At 33.9% G+C, this 17,559-nt stretch overlaps 1 protein-coding gene across 2 annotated transcripts; it reads left to right on the top strand.

The window, feature by feature from the left end:
* Positions 1-2,469: 2,469 nt before the first annotated feature.
* On the top strand, positions 2,470-16,551 carry LOC110800671 (protein phosphatase 2C 70). 2 transcript variants are annotated; one of them, XM_022005988.2, is made up of 13 exons: positions 2,470-2,824; positions 6,913-7,099; positions 7,777-7,971; positions 8,079-8,254; positions 8,349-8,507; positions 10,280-10,423; positions 10,501-10,562; positions 12,628-12,763; positions 13,724-13,818; positions 14,455-14,570; positions 14,773-14,902; positions 15,564-15,618; positions 15,709-16,551. In XM_022005988.2, the coding sequence occupies exons 1-13, from the start codon at positions 2,498-2,500 to the stop codon at positions 15,865-15,867; spliced, it is 1,941 nt and encodes a 646-aa protein (XP_021861680.2). In that variant the 5' UTR covers positions 2,470-2,497; the 3' UTR covers positions 15,868-16,551. The 2 variants fall into 2 exon arrangements, with proteins under 2 accessions (XP_021861680.2, XP_021861674.2); XM_022005982.2 differs by having other exon boundaries at positions 2,554-2,824; positions 8,073-8,254.
* The last annotated feature ends 1,008 nt before the right edge of the window (positions 16,552-17,559 follow it).

The following is a 17,559-nucleotide window of genomic DNA, read 5'->3' as shown; positions in this document are numbered from 1 at the left end:
AAACTATATAATATCTGCATAACGATTCAAGTGTTTTAGTACAATTTAGAAGACGATACTCATTACTAAATTAAGATTGGAGTTGCATCTCAACAACCAAAACAAACTATAGACAAAAATTACTGGAGTAGAAGAAATCGAAGTTGAAGATTAATTGTTTAAAAAGCCGTTCTTTTAATTAGCTTTTTTTGTTAATTTTTCCCTATTTCGTGCATAAAATTACTAATTGGTTTAATTACACCATCCTCTAATATAATCTTGAATTTCTTATTTTGTTAGTCATTCTATTTTTACAATTTTAATCATAAAATATCATAATCGTTATGTTTTTAATTTGATCATTTGTGCATAGATTTTGAAGACGTAAGTAGTATCAATGGAAAATAAAATATTTACGTGTATTGGCACAGATCAACGCCATTAAAAATGTGGTAGAGTTTTTTGGGGACGAAATATATTTGTTTGTTTGATTTAGTTTTCTTTAAACTCATAGTACTGATTTTTTTAAAAGAAAAAATAAGTTGCTTAATTATAATTTTTCCGTATTTAACACTTCAAGATTTTGGCAACTAAACAGATTTTCAGAATTATATGACTATTTTTATTTTGCAATGGCAGTAATTGATTGGGGTATTTTGTTGATTTTTTTTTTTTTTAATTTTAACTTGAGAAATTGTATAATCTTATGAGAGATTGTAAATTTTATATGTGATTGATTCCCTCTTAAAGATTACACAACATATAGTAAAAATATTAGTTTGACTTTTTTTGTTGTTCTCATTTATGGGTTGTGGTTCGTTGTAGGAAATTAGAATAAATTTATGTGTAATTTGAATTTTGTATTCTTAATTATTCATTAAATTAATTGTAAGACACCAAAAGTGTGATTAATGAAATACCCTCAGATCTTCACTTGCATAATAGAGATAACTGTTTTTATACACTCTTATTTGTATTCTAATTATGTAAGTATAAATCGGTAGATTACTCTATCTTTTTTTTTTTTTTCAATATCCTACTACGTACTCTATATAATGGATTAATTATTTTATAAAAAGATAATCATATATTGGTTATCTTTGTTACCAAAATGTAAAAAAGAATTTACAAAATATTTCCTATGTATAGAATGAAATCTTTTTTATTTTGAGGAAAAGTGAATCAAGTATATTTTTGAGGTAAATGTTAACAAAAATAATTATGGAATCAAGTATTTTATTTTATTTTTAATAAATTTTTTTATATCTATAAGAGGGGCCAATCAATGAGTGACATTTGTAATCACCACATTGATTTCCTCTTTTTTTGTATAATATATAGATATAGATAGATATGCAGATTTTGTTGTTAAATATTATAAAGTGCGTACTGTAGTAACTTTTTTATACACTCTTATTCATACTTGATTGATTTTCTAATTTATTTGTATTATAATTATGTACGTATATATCGGTAGATTACTCTGTTTTTTTTTTTTTAAAAAATATCCTACTAAGTACAATGTATAATGGATTAATTTATTTATTTTATAAAAATATAATCATATATTGGTTATTTGTCACCAAAATGTAGAAAAGATTTTACAAAATATTTTCAATGTATAGAATGACATCTTTTTTTAGGAAAATAGAATCAAATACTTTATGAGGTGAAAGTTACAAAAATAATTTTACAATCACGTGTTTTATTTTTTAATATTTTTTATATCTATAAGAGAGGCAAATCAGATAGCGACATTTCAGCTTTATTTTTATTCCCTCTCTTTTAGTATAATATATAGATAAGGGTTTTCAAAAGTTGGGGTTTTTTTTATGGCGGAAATAGCCAAAAAATGTTCGGAAATTTAGTTATTTACGACCCGTTCTCTTCAATTCTGTTTTGTTTTTGCATTAGATCTCAATAAAACTACATATTGTTAGTGTAGTAAGTACCCCTATGGTGGGTTTGATTCTAGTTAAGTTTTGTGTGTTTAATTTAGGTCAGGTTGTTTCTTTGGTAAAGCTTTGTGCGGGATCGAATATGAGGTTAATCTTTTGACTACAATCAGATGAACTGGACGACAATCATATTTGTCACGGCTACAACATATCTAAAGACTCCCTCGCCGAAGAGGCTGTAAAACACAGCGATATACAAGAAGGTATACATAATGTTTGATATACTATGATCGTAGCTACAGTGAAAAAAAGTTTTTATTTGATTCCTTTTTTATGTGTTTGTTAGATTCAAATCTTTATGTAAATGTAGTATGATTTTTTATCAATGAATTAATTTAATATCAAAAAAGTATAATATATAGATAGATAATCAAGTTTTAAAAGAAGATAAGTTTAGGTAAATTAAATTGAACATTACACGATTTATAGCTCATCCCTTAAAACATGCCATGTGTCCTCCGCAGCATCGCGGAACCTGAAACAAATCCTCTCCAAAATTTAAAAATTCGAAGCTGCCTGAAAACAACAATCTCGAGATCAATCAAAAAACGTACACAATTATGTACAAGTCTCAGGAAACTAAAGCGAGTGTATATGTGTTTTTAAAAGGGGGCGTTGAAAATGATTTAAATGCGACCATTTCAAAGCGCTCTTCTCGCTATCCCCCTCCTCCTATCACCTTCCCCCCCACCCCCATTTTCTCTCTCCTCTTTCTCTCTCCTCTCCTCTCCTCTCCTCCCATGGCGATAGTAGCTTCCATTGTCGTTGCCATCATCGTCTTTATCATGTTTCTTCTCGTCCTTCTTCTCGTCTTCCTAGCCTGTAAACCATGGCGATTCTTCTCCCGCTCTTTCCGTCGACAACAACAACAACCTCTCTCTATCAAGGTCAATTTCTCCTTTTCCTCTCTTTTCAATTTCATTTCATTTGAATTTGTTTTAAAGGGTTTTGTTTATTGATTAAAATGCAATTGTCTTTGAAATTTGTGATTTTTATTTTTGTGTGGATATTTTGCACTATTTTGGAGTTGCATTAGGTTATGGTGATCATTTGAGTCGATTGAGGTGGTGATGATTTGATTGTGAATTTGTGATGTTATATGTTTTAGGTGATTCGTATCCTAGTTGATTTCTTAGCTTTTATAATTTGTAAATACTTTTGAGTAATTTTTGTTGTGTGTGAATGGATCAGTTGTTAAATATTTCATGAATCTGGAAGGGATTGACATCTTTGAGATATCGGAGGTGTGGTTATAATAGGTTTAGCATTGCTCGATTTTGGGCATGGATAAAACAGTGTCATAGAGAAGATTAAGTCATTGGATCAGATGAACCAATAATTTATAAGAGAAGTGCATAGTTAGCTTCTTGAATTTGTTTTCTTGCTGTTAACAATGGATGACTGTGGTATACATGGTGTAAGCACACTCCTTCTCAATATTTTTCTCTTGAAGTTTTCTTCTTTATGGGATTCTTTTATCCCAGGATGTTTAGCTGTGTTGTTATCTGTTTTTACCGGTCCTTCGATTTTTCATTTAATTCTAATGTTTTGAGCTTGGGTTGTTTAGTGTGAAGGAGTTTGTATAGTAATCTGTGGGCATGGATTAGATTATGATTATGATTATGTTGGATTGAGCCTCTACGTTATCACGTGAACAGAAGTACTTGCAGAGTTGTTTCACACCATATATTTCTTGATTATCGAGCTCATTTTTTGTTCCGCTTGAGTGTTAGAAGTAAAATGTTAGTCTTAACGCTAGATGTATATGGTAATAAGGTGCACGTATATGGTAAAGAGATGCAATTTTATTTTAGGGTTAATCTGCGTGATTAATCGATTCCCATCAATTCATTTTTTATGTAGCCCTTAAAAGTTTAAGTTAACATGTACAATTTCTCCGTTTCTATTATCTAATGCAAACTTCTATGTTTAATAATCCAATGCCTGTCGTCAATTTGTCAAGTTTAATGACTATTTTGGATGACTTGCTTGGAGATTTTGTAGACTTTGGGAAGTGGTTCAATTTGTAGTTATTATGCATAATACTATGTATTCGATTCCAGTTTAATTTTACTATTGGATATCAAAGGCTCCTCCCTTGATTTGTTTTGAGTGGTTAATTATTTGTATGTCCAATACACCTATACTATTGCATGTTGAAGGCTCCCCTGTTTCGAATTGAGTGATAGATTGTTTTTTGATGCTATGAATTTGAGTGAGTCACAATTTGTATAATTTAGAAAATCGTTGATAGTCATCTGTTGGTCCCCAAACAGAGGTTTAAGAAAGGTAAGTAAGTTGCTGAGATAAACAAGAAATTACTATAGACATCAATGGTGTTAACCGCCATTAAGACTTTAGGTAGCAGCTTTCATAAGTCCCCCCCCCCCCCCCTCCCCCCTAACCTTTTTTTTTCCAATAAAGAAAATCCACCAATAGCATTTAATAAACCGATAACATCAGGATTGAAATCTTATCAAGGAAAAAGCATATGGCATTTCAACCTTCCTTTACATCTTTTGGAGATGATCGCTAGGAAGGTCCTCAACGGGGTAATACTTGAGACATGCAAGAGAAACTAATCCCCCTTCCCCCATGAAGACGACTTGAGGATCTATTTGATTCCCTTTGAAAAATCATTATGCCATTAGGGAGTAGCTTTCTCAACTTTTTTAAAATTTTATTTCCTGTTGAATTTAGAAAATCTATTTATAGCATTTAATGAATGGACATCATAAGGACAGAAATCTTATTGAGAATAAAGCATACAATCTATCCGCCTTGCACTATATAGTTACATCTTTTAGAGATGATCACTAGGAAGGTTCTCATGAGGTAACACTTGAGGCTAGTAATAAAAACTATGTTTTCCTATGAAGACGATTTGAGGATCTATTAAGAAAATTCCTTGTATTATTTTCCCCAGTAAACAACCACGAGGGATTTTGCTTTGAAAATGTATATTGGTCCGGCTATATGTTTTACTTCGTATTTACTGGTGAATAGCAATGTTTTGATTTCTTTTTGTTCTTTTTCTTTTCGTTTTGATAGAGAACAACTAATCAGTGAGATTAAGAGAATGGATAACATTGAGACTAATAATCTAATGGAGAATTACTTAGTGTACCAACCTTGCTATATGTTTTCAAAAGATGATTTCTAGGTAGTCCTTTAGAGTTTTGTACATGTGAAGACTGAAGACTACTTTGTAGATTTATTTTGAAGTCTTCTTGTGTTTTTATCCCATAGCGAACAACCATGACTCCATGAGGGATTGTCCTTTGAAAATTTTAACTTATTTTGTCTTTCTTTTTTAAACTTGTTATCGTTAAATTAAATTATAGAGCCTTGTCTCTTTGTTGGTCAGTTCTGGTTCTTTCCTACTATTCTGGACCTTTCCAGCCTGCCCTGGAAGAATGGCCATTTTATTTGGAAACATACAGCCTTATGGTCCTTTATCCCTTTAATTAGTTAGTTGGAATTATTGGAGAAGTTATTTTCTTAAATCGCGCGGAGGAAAGTTAAAGGATGACACAAAGTCAATTAATTTTCTGTTGTTTCCATTGTCTAGTTGTGTAGGGTTGGAGAATGAACTAATAGTCTATTACAAATACCAGGTAACATAAAGTCATTGGTACTATTAGTTAATTACAATGGGGTTGTTAAATTAAGTATAATAGGTAGAAACTTAACTCATCTAACACTTAGAGTACACTAGACTAATCATCTAAATAAAGGAAGCAGGGTCAAGGGAAAAATTGGATTATGGCACCTACTCCCTTTGTATAAAGTTACAAGTATTCTTTAATCACCCTATGGAGGTATGGTGCTTTTTTAGGGGTACAGAGTTATGGTACTTACTAATTTCCAATATTATTTTTCAACCCTTGTAGATACATCGGGATAGAGGGAGTATAACATCTTTGTTGATTACTCCACTTTCCTACTACCTCAAAAGAAAAGAGCGGAGGGGGGAGGGGGGGGGGGGGGATGGGGAGGGGTGGAAGCTACAAGCCTACAATAGTTACCTAAGTAGTAGCCCTATGATATTAGTGTTACTAACTCACATTTATGATTTACGGATTTGGTGTGTTTCGTAAAAATAAACTTCCTTTTCTAAGCATTCCCAGTTTTCTGTGTGTCATTTTATATCTATGTAAAAGAAACATTTCAAACATTATAATTGATGTTTGGGGATTGGAACAAGTGTGGAATTATTCCTTTCCATACCCCTGAACAAAAAGAGGAAGCTTTTTTTAATTAACTAATGCCCATGCACGCGATGCGTACTCGATTCATCAAGGGGGAAGCTAAAAGCCTACAATAGTTACCTAAATAGTAGCCCTATAATATCTCATCCACAATTTAGTGTTACAAACTCACATTTATGATTTATGGATTTGTTTGTTTCATAAAAATAAACTTCCTTTTCTAAGCATTCCCAATTTTCTGTGTCTCTTTTAATTTCCGTGTGAAAGAAAAATCTCAAACATTATGGTTGATGTTTGGGAACTGGAACAAGTTTAGAATGATTCTTTTCTATACCCGTGAACAAAAAAATTAAGCTTTTTTGAACAAACTAGTGTCCATGCACGCGATGCGTGCTTGTATTTTTTATTGTCAAGATTCATCAAGGTAGATGGAAGGATTTTTTTTTTTTTTTTGAAATTATCGTTTCCAACTATAGATTAAGATATTTTTTCGATTTATATTTATATTTTTACAAATTAGGCGCATGGATAAGAGTATAATAGGAAATCCAAAAAAAGGACACGCAAGTCCACAAGACTTGTCTTGTATAATAGAGACTAGGAGCACTTAATAAAACCTTGTCTTCTAATTAAGCTTGAGATATCCATGATTGTTAAGCTACCCCTACCTGATCTGAATCTTATTACTGATGACATTTCTCATATTACCCAACTCAAATGCAGCTTTTGATTATTTGTATTGATGATTTTTATATCATGCATAGGTTGATGAAGAGAGGCCTTTGGTGCAAGAAGATTCTGATCAGCTCTTGAGCCAAAGAAATGAACCATTAAAATTTCACACTTCAGAGTGTTCACATTTGCAAACTGAAGGGCTTTTTAATTTACCTGGATCACATAGCCTTACTTACAAACAGAGGCTTCCCCCTCCTGCACCTCACTCGACACTAGGCATGTTACTTTTCTTTGTTATCCTGGCCTATAACACTTCTTGCATTGGGATATATATAAAACATGCTATTGCAGCTGATTACTTTTCCTCTTCAGCTTCAAGTAGTTAAATACTTAAATTTCTATTTGTTCCCTTCTGAGTATTATGATGGTATGCAACTTTTTACTTGATGTAAGATCAAGTTTCTATCAGCCTGTAAATTTCCTTTTTTCTTGAATTTGAAGTACATGAACCTTTGTTGGTGCACATATTGAAGTCATTGAATTGAGTAGAAGTTATATTTTTGGTTTCAGTCTATTGTGAAGCTTTAGGAACTTGGGAAGGTTAGGGGCCTTTCGTATATGTTTTTCTCCCTACCTAGGTTGAGTGATGGCAGTTAGGAAACAGACGCATTTAATCATTTCCTATGTCATATTAGTGATATATCTTATGCTAAAACATATTAAACATGTGAAATTGACAAGTAATTCTGCTTCCTAAAGTATTACACTATGTCACTATTACTCATCTGTTGAATTGATCTAGGTAGGTGGTTAGCATGATGCTTGAAAGAGAGTGTTTCTCCTATTGTGAAGTGTGATTGAGATCTTTTGCGTTCATCAGAAAACCTTCATGCTTATTTAATTTTGTACCACACTTCTGTGGAGCTAATACCGTGAGCTTTCCCATCTTCTAGGTGGTAGTTTAGTGTTGGACATAGGTAATCAGGCAGAAGATCTTTTGGTTGGTCAAACATTGAGGCGTCCCTTGTTGACAAACCATTTTATTGAAGAGCAAAAATGCACTACAAAGGACGGGCTAAATCACGACTCAAGGCTTAGGCCAGATAATGTCAAATTTCAGAGTATTTCCAAAGACGTTCTTGATCAAGGTACTTGGTTCATTATTCCAGATATACTTGTGTAGGAACAATTTGTAAAAGAAAATTATTTCTTTGAAGCTGTAAAACATGTCATTATCTTCTTGTTAGAGGTGCAGGAAGCTGCCTCTCCCTTGAAGTTATCACTGGTCCTGCATGTGGGCTTCAGTCTTCAGTGTGGTCTACAGATACGTCTAAACTCCCACTTACTCTTGGAAGGGTCCCACCAAGTGAAGTGGTGCTGAAGGATTCAGAGGTTTCTGGAAAGCATGCTATGATAAAATGGAACTCTAATGTAATTTTCTGTACTGTTAGCTTTTTAATTTTGGCCATTGCTTTAATTCCAGTTGCGTCGCTTGTAGTAACTTCTTGTTTGTTTGTTCTTTTAGAAATTGAAATGGGAGCTAATAGACATGGGTAGTCTTAATGGAACTCTTCTAAATACAAAGGCTGTACATCATCCTGACTTTGGAAGCAGAACTTGGGGTGAGCCTAAGGAGCTTGTTAGCGGCGATGTAATAACTCTTGGCACCACATCCCAGATAAGTGTAAGTTTTACAGTTGTGATATGGTTTATAGGTCTTTGGTAAAATCATGAAATACTGTAAAATCAATTAGTATTCATTTGGACTTTTGTTAGTTGACTGTTCAAAGTCCTTTTACGTGAACCTGTCCATGCTTCTTAATCTTACCTTCAAAGTGGAGGATTGTGAAGATAAAGGAAAACCATGATAATCCAAAGCATCCGAATTTTCCTATTTAAAAGTAAAGTTCCTAGAGATATTAGAAAATAAAAATTTGCAAAAGTTGATAGTCTGCTGAATTACGTTTATTGATTTTAGATTGTTGATTTCTAGAATGCGTAAGCTCAATTGTTCTCCAATTCACTCACAACTCACAAGATTCAATAAATGAAATGCTATAAATAAGCGTTTGTATGTGACCCTTCTAGTCTGGTAAGCATTGTCTTATTGATGGAGTGTCTCTTGACCCTTCCTTTGTGTTTGAATTTATGTGGATGTAAGTCGTGCTCTAAAAATTGTTTGCCACCTCTAAAAATTTGAACTTGCTTAAAATTAGGATTGATAAGAAAAATATGATGGGTACCGTGCACAGATTTCCTAGCTTGTATATTGTTTTTTTCCTATGAAATTGTACTTTTTGTTAAATGTTCACCAGCCTCCCTCATCCATAGAATATTGAAAATAGTATGTAGTACACAACAAATGTAAGCTATTTTAGTGTTTTTCTTAATGGAATGGAAACATAAGTTACTTCATCAATTGGACTTCATGGTGCTTGTGGTATATGTGTGCAATCCATAGAAGCAATTGAACAAGCAAAATAAGACATCCCTAAAAAAGGCTTTTCTTCTTAAATGGACTGGTGACTTGGTTGCTTTTGTTTTCCTGCTTTCTGGGAACTATTTTTTATTTTTAGTTGGCATGATATATATATTACTCCCTCCGTTCTTAAATATTAGTTCCCTTTTGACTTTTTCATCCGTTTCAACTCCATATTTAAACGTAAATATATGCACTTGGAAGTATCTCATTGTGTTTCCAATTATAATCAGTAGCTTGATCTCAAGTAATGTAAGCATTGTTTGTTTGCTTATTTATTAAATTTTACTGCCCATTTTGTGGAATGTACATAGATAAAAAATGCGTTATCGGTCACGGTCGCGGGATTGGTCGCGGGGTCTCGGTAACGAAAATGATGCGTTAGTCGCGGATCGTATCGCGGTTGTCGCGTAGGAATTTGAAAAAGAAGCCCCATGTCAACCCCAGTCACTACCTACCCTAGTCTCCCTCCCCTAAACCGTACACGTGACATAATTAAATGAATTCCTTTGTCTACCTTCTCTCTCCTCTCTTGTTTAGATCTGAAAATGGAATTCTCTACTCTATTTCAGTGGAGTTTCTCCATTTCTTTCTTTTTTCCCTTTCTTTTTGTCGAAAACATGAGGAATTCGGCTGAAAACCGAGTAGATGTGAGGTTAATAACGTTTAACGCGGACAAAATTCGTTCGGATCGGTTAAACCGGCCGAGATCTCGCCCTTTTTAAAAACACCTTTACAACTCGGGATATCTCGTATCGCCGGCCTCCAAAACCTAGTTAACTCGGGCGAGTTTTTACACCATGGGAATGTATGAGCAATGTGCAATTTTTGCTTCTGCTGACAATAACTTGCTTAGATCTGTTTGCCACTTATGTTTCTGTTTTTTTAAGCAGTTACATAGAATGGAATGTAATTTTGATGGGATTTCATGTAATTGGCTCCTCTTAAAGTCTCTAGTTTTTTGTTCCTTGCTGCAGGTGCAAATTACACCTTTGGCTCAATCGGAGGTCCCAGTTGGAGTAGGCATTGCATCAGATCCCATGTCTACACGCCGTGGAGGAAAACGACTTCCCATGGAAGATGTCTGCTATTACCAATGGCCACTTCCGGGGGCAGAGCAGGTGCATTGTAAAGCCACTCGTAGTCCGTTCTACTTTATATATGTGGAATTAATGTAACCTAATGTATTTTAATACAGTTCGGACTTTTTGGTATTTGCGATGGACACGGTGGAGCAGCTGCAGCTGAGTCTGTGAGCAAGTTAGTACACTCTTTTGATGGTTTTCTTTTATTATCTGAGAACTGAATGGAAATTCTTGGTAAGGTCATATCATGTCTGAGAATCATAGTATAAATAGTTAAGTATTCAATCTCTTAAGCGCTAACCAACAGTCACAACTATTTTAATCTACTAGTGTTTGGCAAGCTAGGTGAAGGTGATAAGGTGAATGGAATTTGTTGTTGATATCTTAGAGTTGGTCTATAGTGCGTGTGGCAAAATAAGTGGTGAAATGAGCCGAAAATTGATATGTTAGCTCAAATGATAGGATAGTTGAAGTTCTTATTTAATTGAGTTAAAATAGAGCTAAATAAAATGGTTGGTTGAACGGAAAATTAGCTAGCTGAAGTGTTGGAAACATGACTCAATTTGATATGGTTAGCTTAGCTGCTTTGTTTGGCAAGCACTTGTCATTTCACTTAGTGGTCAAAATACCAATTCAACAAATTTATCAATTTAATCCTGTTTGTCAAGAATTTTGGCTAGCTTATTTTTCAGTTAACTTGACAGTTCAAGTTATTTCACCTCTTTTCAACTACGTATACATCTTAGGTTGTGATTATAAAATAACATTTTATAAATTTTAGCTCTAGCCACCTATTTTACCCTTCAAAGAGAGAATAAAGGGAAGGCTACAAAATTTAACTAATAAACAGCACGTAAGGGAATCAACCCTCTTGATTCACTTATATTTTCTGAAGACTTTAAAATAAACGCTCCTTAATCTTACCTGCACAATTAAGTGCAACATGCCAACAACTATATAAATAGTACCCGAAGAAAAACGAGAATTATGAGGAGGTTATTAAAGTCGAGAAAATGAATACATGTAGAAAAGGACTATATACTACGAGAGAAAAACAATTACTCTGTACTACAACAATATGGAAACTCTAGATAGAACATCATTCTTTTATGAGGGATATAGAACATCTTTTAAACAAAGAACATATGGAAACTCATCAAATAAAAGGAATAATTGATTCTAATAATTCAGCCTATATTATACTCAGTCAGTATAAGTAATCAGAACAAATATATGTATAGAAATTCACATCTTAAATAATTATATGACAATTAGTACTATTTCAAGAAAATATTTATTTTATAAAATTCAACTAACATTCACAAAATTATACAATATCATTAATATAATCATTCTTATAAGCGTACTTCAAACTAGCTAAATACAGTAAATTAAAGTTGAAATGATATACCTAGAAAAGTCAATTAACAACAACTTTTTAATACGCTACTTCATTGGAATATGACATTTTGTTTTGGGCATCTACAACATCTCAATTATCTAACATCATTAAAAAAAAAATCATAACTACTCCTTATTTATGTTATTACCATTATAATGTACAGAGCAAGTGTTTTTAAAAATCTAATGCACTATTTTATTTGCTTCCTAATTTTATAGAAATCCCGTGCATTAGCACTGGCCCATACTAGTAGTACTAGAATTATAGGAAGGAGAAAAAGATATGAATCACAAAGTGTATTTGTTTAATTTCCAGTCTTTACTTTGGCAACTAAGCATATAAAAAGGAAATCCTATATCTATAGTTGTACACTTGAACGAAAATTAAAAAAAATCCCTTTCTTGATCACTTTCCCCTTATTTCTCGTCCATGAAGTCACCTAAACAGCCCTAAACTGCCTAAAATATGTCCCCTAAACATGATTCAGTTTTTGCAACACTGCATTTCTAATTTTCAATTCTTAAGTACCAAAATAAACTGCGACAGCATACTATCTCGGGTTTCAACATAATGCTTAACCCCATTTGCTTACGGTATCCACAAGTCATAATTCCCAGGTCTGTATTTTATCAAAAAGTAAAATTAAATTCCCAGATGAGTAACTGATCACTGGTGGAATAAGATTTTGGAAAGAAAGTCCTACCTCCAAATTACTTAAGTATTAGTGTGTCATCATGCAACGAATTTATTTATGTTTTAACTCATGCTTATATGGCGCCATATTCCTGTTGTTTGCTTTCATTGATTAGTTAACTGCTTTTTAACATTTTGCTGTCAGAATTCTTCCCGAGACAGTAGCAACCATTTTGTTGGATTCGTTAAGAAGGGAGAAGGTTTTCTCTCGGCAAGATGCGTCAGATGTGCTTAGGGAAGCAATTTCCCAGACAGAAGCATGCTTAAATCACTATTATGAGGTTCTACACTGTCTGCCATTTTTAATATGGATGTGAAGCTTTTCCTGCAAAATTTGTTGTACTGACAGATTGCATTGGTTGTACTGACAGATTGCATTGGTTTTAAAGATTTTTTGTAGCATGGAAGTTAATTTTTCTCTTGATTGTTCATATTACATGATTGTGGACTCTACCCCAAATCTACTGTTGTTCCGTCTGCTGATATTTTCTCTGTACTACATGAAGAAATCTGTATATGTAGAAAAATCTGATCTAATTTTGACATGTAGAAACCTATGTGGATGACTGTAATCACTGTATCTTCTTTTTGGCTTCGAAATCTGTTGTGAAGCATATAATATATTAGATGATTAAACCACCTAATATAAAAAAAAATCCGCATAACCAACTTATTTTTATCAAGCTTACCACCCTGGATATTCCATGACTTGTGTTCTAGGTATTTGATGATTCGCAATGCCAAAACCACCCTTGGCCTGTTGGCCCTCGGGCTCTGTCCAAGTTATAAATTATGCATTTCCAGTCATGATTCCACGAGAATTATAAAAGGTCGTACGCAGTCAACAAGGATTCCCACTATTTAGCCGACGGTCTAGGGAAGATCCAAATGTATGCAACCTTACCCTAGCAAACTCCGGGCATCGAACCCGTGACCTAGCAGATAGCAAGTAGATGCTTAACCGTCGCGCAAAGGCACAAGATACAAATCCAAATCCAAATCCAAATCCAAATCCATAGATCAATTGAGGGGGGAGTACTTTTTACGCATTATTCCTGTGAGAGATTGAGAGGTTCTTTTGGCATATTATTCTTTGCAGAATTTTAGATCTTGATCTTGTTATTGTTCTTTGGCAATTATAGACGTTTATTTTCTTTTCAACATTAGTTGTTTCCTTTCTCCCTCTGATTTTTGGGTTTTAATTTTAAAGGGTTGCAATTTCTCATAACTGTCTTTTTCAGGGTTGTACTGCAACAGTGCTTCTTGTTTGGGGTGATGGTTATGACAGTTTCTTTGCTCAATGTGCCAATGTTGGGGATTCGGCCTGTATTATGAAGTATGTGCTTATGCAATTTTCATTTGTTGCTTAACTTAGGTATTATTTGTAACTTCCCTTACATGGTCGCTCATTCAGCTTCAAGTCTTCATTTTTGCCCTTATGGATTGTGGAGAACATATCTTTTGTCCCACTACTTTGTGCCCCTATGTGCTTATGCAAGTTTCGTAATGGTGCTTAGCTCTGAATCTCTGATCACATAGACCTTTATAAATATGCTTTTCAACCATGTCTGACTTAGTTCACAAATTGATGCATCATTTTCCTCTTATATTTGATTAGCAAAATCATACTTGGCATTAGGAATTGAATATTATATGGTGCAAAAGATATTCGTAAACTGAAAACTATCAACTTTACTCTCTCCTTAAAGATCAATTTTCCTAATTAGGTCTATGCCATGTGTAAACTTGGATACAGAGTAATTTAAGAATACTGTGCTAATTAATTATTGACTTTTACTGCACCAAATTTAAGTTCTGCTTCAATATCTGGATGTAAGATAATGGTTATTGTACAGCTTTTCTTTTAACTACTGTTATTGATTACTGGTGGATATTATTGTGTCATTTTGATTGTTATCCGTTCTTCTACAATATAGTTCATTTATATATTTTATTCTCGATCCTTTGGCAGTATTGATGGGAGACAGATTAAGATGACTGAAGACCATAGGATTACTAGCTATTCTGAGAGGCAGCGTATCAATAAGACAGGAAACCCATTAAAGGATGGGGATACACGCCTTTGTGGTAAACAAAATATTGTCTTTTTGCTTTATGATTAATTGTTCATTTATTCTTAAACCAGTAATTAGTTATTACAGTTGAGCTCCTTCCCATTCCAAGAGAATGATTATCGTATCAAAACTAAAAGCAATCATAGCTATGTATTGACATCCATATCGTTTGAATTAAATGCAGTCTTACTTGCCAACCTTTATATTGGATTCAGGTCTTAATCTTGGGAGAATGCTTGGTGACAAATTTTTGAAGGAGCAGGATGCTCGATTTAGTTCAGAGCCATATATTAGTCAAGTTGTCCCTATTGGTCAAGCAAGTGAAGCCTCTGTTGTTTTGGCAAGGTACTCTAATTATCTGACACAGTTAGCCAGGAGCCTTTCTGCAAATTCAGCATGCGCCTTTTTTGTTAATACAAGTCAGTAGTCCCAAAACGGGTGATTACAAATCAATTACTGTTATTTATGAATAGTACAAATAACATGGCATAATCGTAAATAAATAGATGTTCAAGATATTCATTTAAACTCTACTTTTATTCATTTAAGCTCGAATTTTATTCATTTAATCTCAAATTTTATTTAATTAATTCACTTTTTTCGTTTCTTTTTTTATTTCCACCTTTTTTTTGGTTTTTTACCGATATTAAAATATCATGTTATTAGCACTATTCACAAATCACAGTTATTGATTTTCAATTTTCCTCCCAAAACTCCCACTCGGATGCAAGGAAACTGTTTTATTCGCAAAACCATGTTTAGAGATGTGATGTAGTCGTCTGCAAATTACATGGACAGGCAAATGGCTTCGTCTTCTAATCGTCTTCGCAAATTTATAATTAATGATCTATGTCTTCTATTCTTGTTCACGAATTTATAAATTAATGATCTCTGTTTGCTTGTGGACGACCATTCATTTTGCTATGTGGACATGCATCAAATTATGTAGAACTTTTAATTACTAATATGAAATTTTAGATATCTAACTATATCTTTTGTTATACAGTGACGGCTTGTGGGATGTGATCAGTGCAAAGAAGGCAAATCAGTTTGTTCTTCAGGTATTTTTGATTGTTTATGCCTGCTAACTTTCTTGACTGTGTGACAATAAGAAAAAACGATCTGAATAATTTCATTTTTATTGGACGCAGGCAAAGGAAAGATACTCCAATGATAGGAAGGGTTGTGCACAGAAGATAGCTAATTTTTTGTTAAACGAGGCTAGAAAACTGCGCACAAAGGATAACACCTCGGTAGTTTATGTAGATTTTGACAGTGCTTTGAGATCCCTGTGTAAATATGAGCCATGATATGTAATATTTAAGGATTTGGTAGATAATCATCTACTCATCATCTTCAGAAGAGGTAATTTGGTAACTGGATGGTCATCATCTGTCACAGTATTACTTCAATCTCTGGACACTGGTGGAAGATCCATCAGACTACTGAGACTTGAAGTCAGAATTTCAAGCCCAGAATATGTCTAAAATGCTTGTCAATAATATATGGCAACTGTTAATGCTTGGAACGGTTACATTCCCGTGATTCAAATGTAAATTTCGTGGAAGCTGTTGTTCGCTTCATCGCATAAAGCTCAATGGTGGAAAACTGATCGATGACTGGGTGAATATGAAGACGGGAAATTAATTGCTTATGAACTGCTTGGTATTGGTATACCTTATAAACTGCTATATTATATAGCAGAGTTGTTTAGAAAATCATGTTCAGTAGATTACCATAGGAGATAATTCTTCAATTGTTGACAACTAGGTTGCTGTACCTGTACTGTGCATAAATAAGCCTTTGAGCTGGCATGATGCAGCAAAATTGGATTAACCAATTCTTAGTTGGAGCAGAATGTAAATTTAGTGGATAATTTGCAACATGATCTCGCGGTCCCATACACACTCCGCGTTTGAGAATCATCTTATCAGTACTTAATTTAACCATATCATTTTATGCATGTTTTTATGTAGAGGTACGCTATTTTGGTAGATAGTTCCTCATAATTAGGAGAACGATGACATACGCGACCCTATATTGCTGATTGAAATATCTGCTTCTTTTGTTCCATAATTGCAGCGTTTGATGTTTCATGTTTGTCAAGCAAAACTTTATACATTAGTAATCGCACGAATTTGCAATTAATTACATATAACGAAATTAATCACCCCTATAATTCATTACAAATTTATAAAATTTAACCATGTTAACTATAATTGATTATGAAATTAATTAGAGGCTCGTTATACCACTGTTAGGTTATGATAAATATAAATCATATATTTCATGCGGAAAAACCATAATGCCAGGAATCCAAATTAATTGCCACATAGTCAATTAACATAATTTAGGATACATACATGTGACGCGTGCCTTCCATAGCTGCTCCCAAATCGAACAAGAACAAATTTAGGACTGAATACTTGTTGATTGTAATGTATAAATTGTGATTATGAATCACCTATTTATAGGGAGGAAATATCGGACTTAGATTTTCACTAGGATTCAAATAACTAATTCTATCAGAATTCTAGTTAAATTAATCCATTAGAACTTAACGTTTAATTAAACAATAAACATTTAATTCTTTTGGAATTAGGAAAACGATTAAGAAATCTCAAACGACCAAGGATTCGTAGCATTTCACAAACACACACACACGCAGCCCATAAGGCCACGGTGCCCGGCTCGGCCCAAGACAGGCTGGCAGCACGCGGCCCATCCTTGGGCGCTGCTGCTAGGCTTCGCCTGGCGCGCTTGCTGCGGGCTTGGCCATGCCTTGCTCGCTTCTCGCCGGCCTCGCTGGCCTTGCTGCGCGCGGGCTTCGCTAGGCGCGCGTCTGGCTTCGTGCTGGGCCTTGCGTCTAGCAAGCTCGTCCGACGAACGTTTCGTACGTCGCGATTCCGATTCGTTTTCCGATTCCTGAATTCATTTCCGATTCGAACAATATTTAATATTTCCGATTCCGAAATTTATTTCCGTTTCGAACAAATATTTAA

This window comes from Spinacia oleracea, chromosome 3 (assembly GCF_020520425.1).
Source record: "Spinacia oleracea cultivar Varoflay chromosome 3, BTI_SOV_V1, whole genome shotgun sequence".
Lineage (NCBI taxonomy): Eukaryota > Viridiplantae > Streptophyta > Magnoliopsida > Caryophyllales > Amaranthaceae > Spinacia > Spinacia oleracea.
This window is presented reverse-complemented; position numbering and strand designations above follow the sequence as displayed.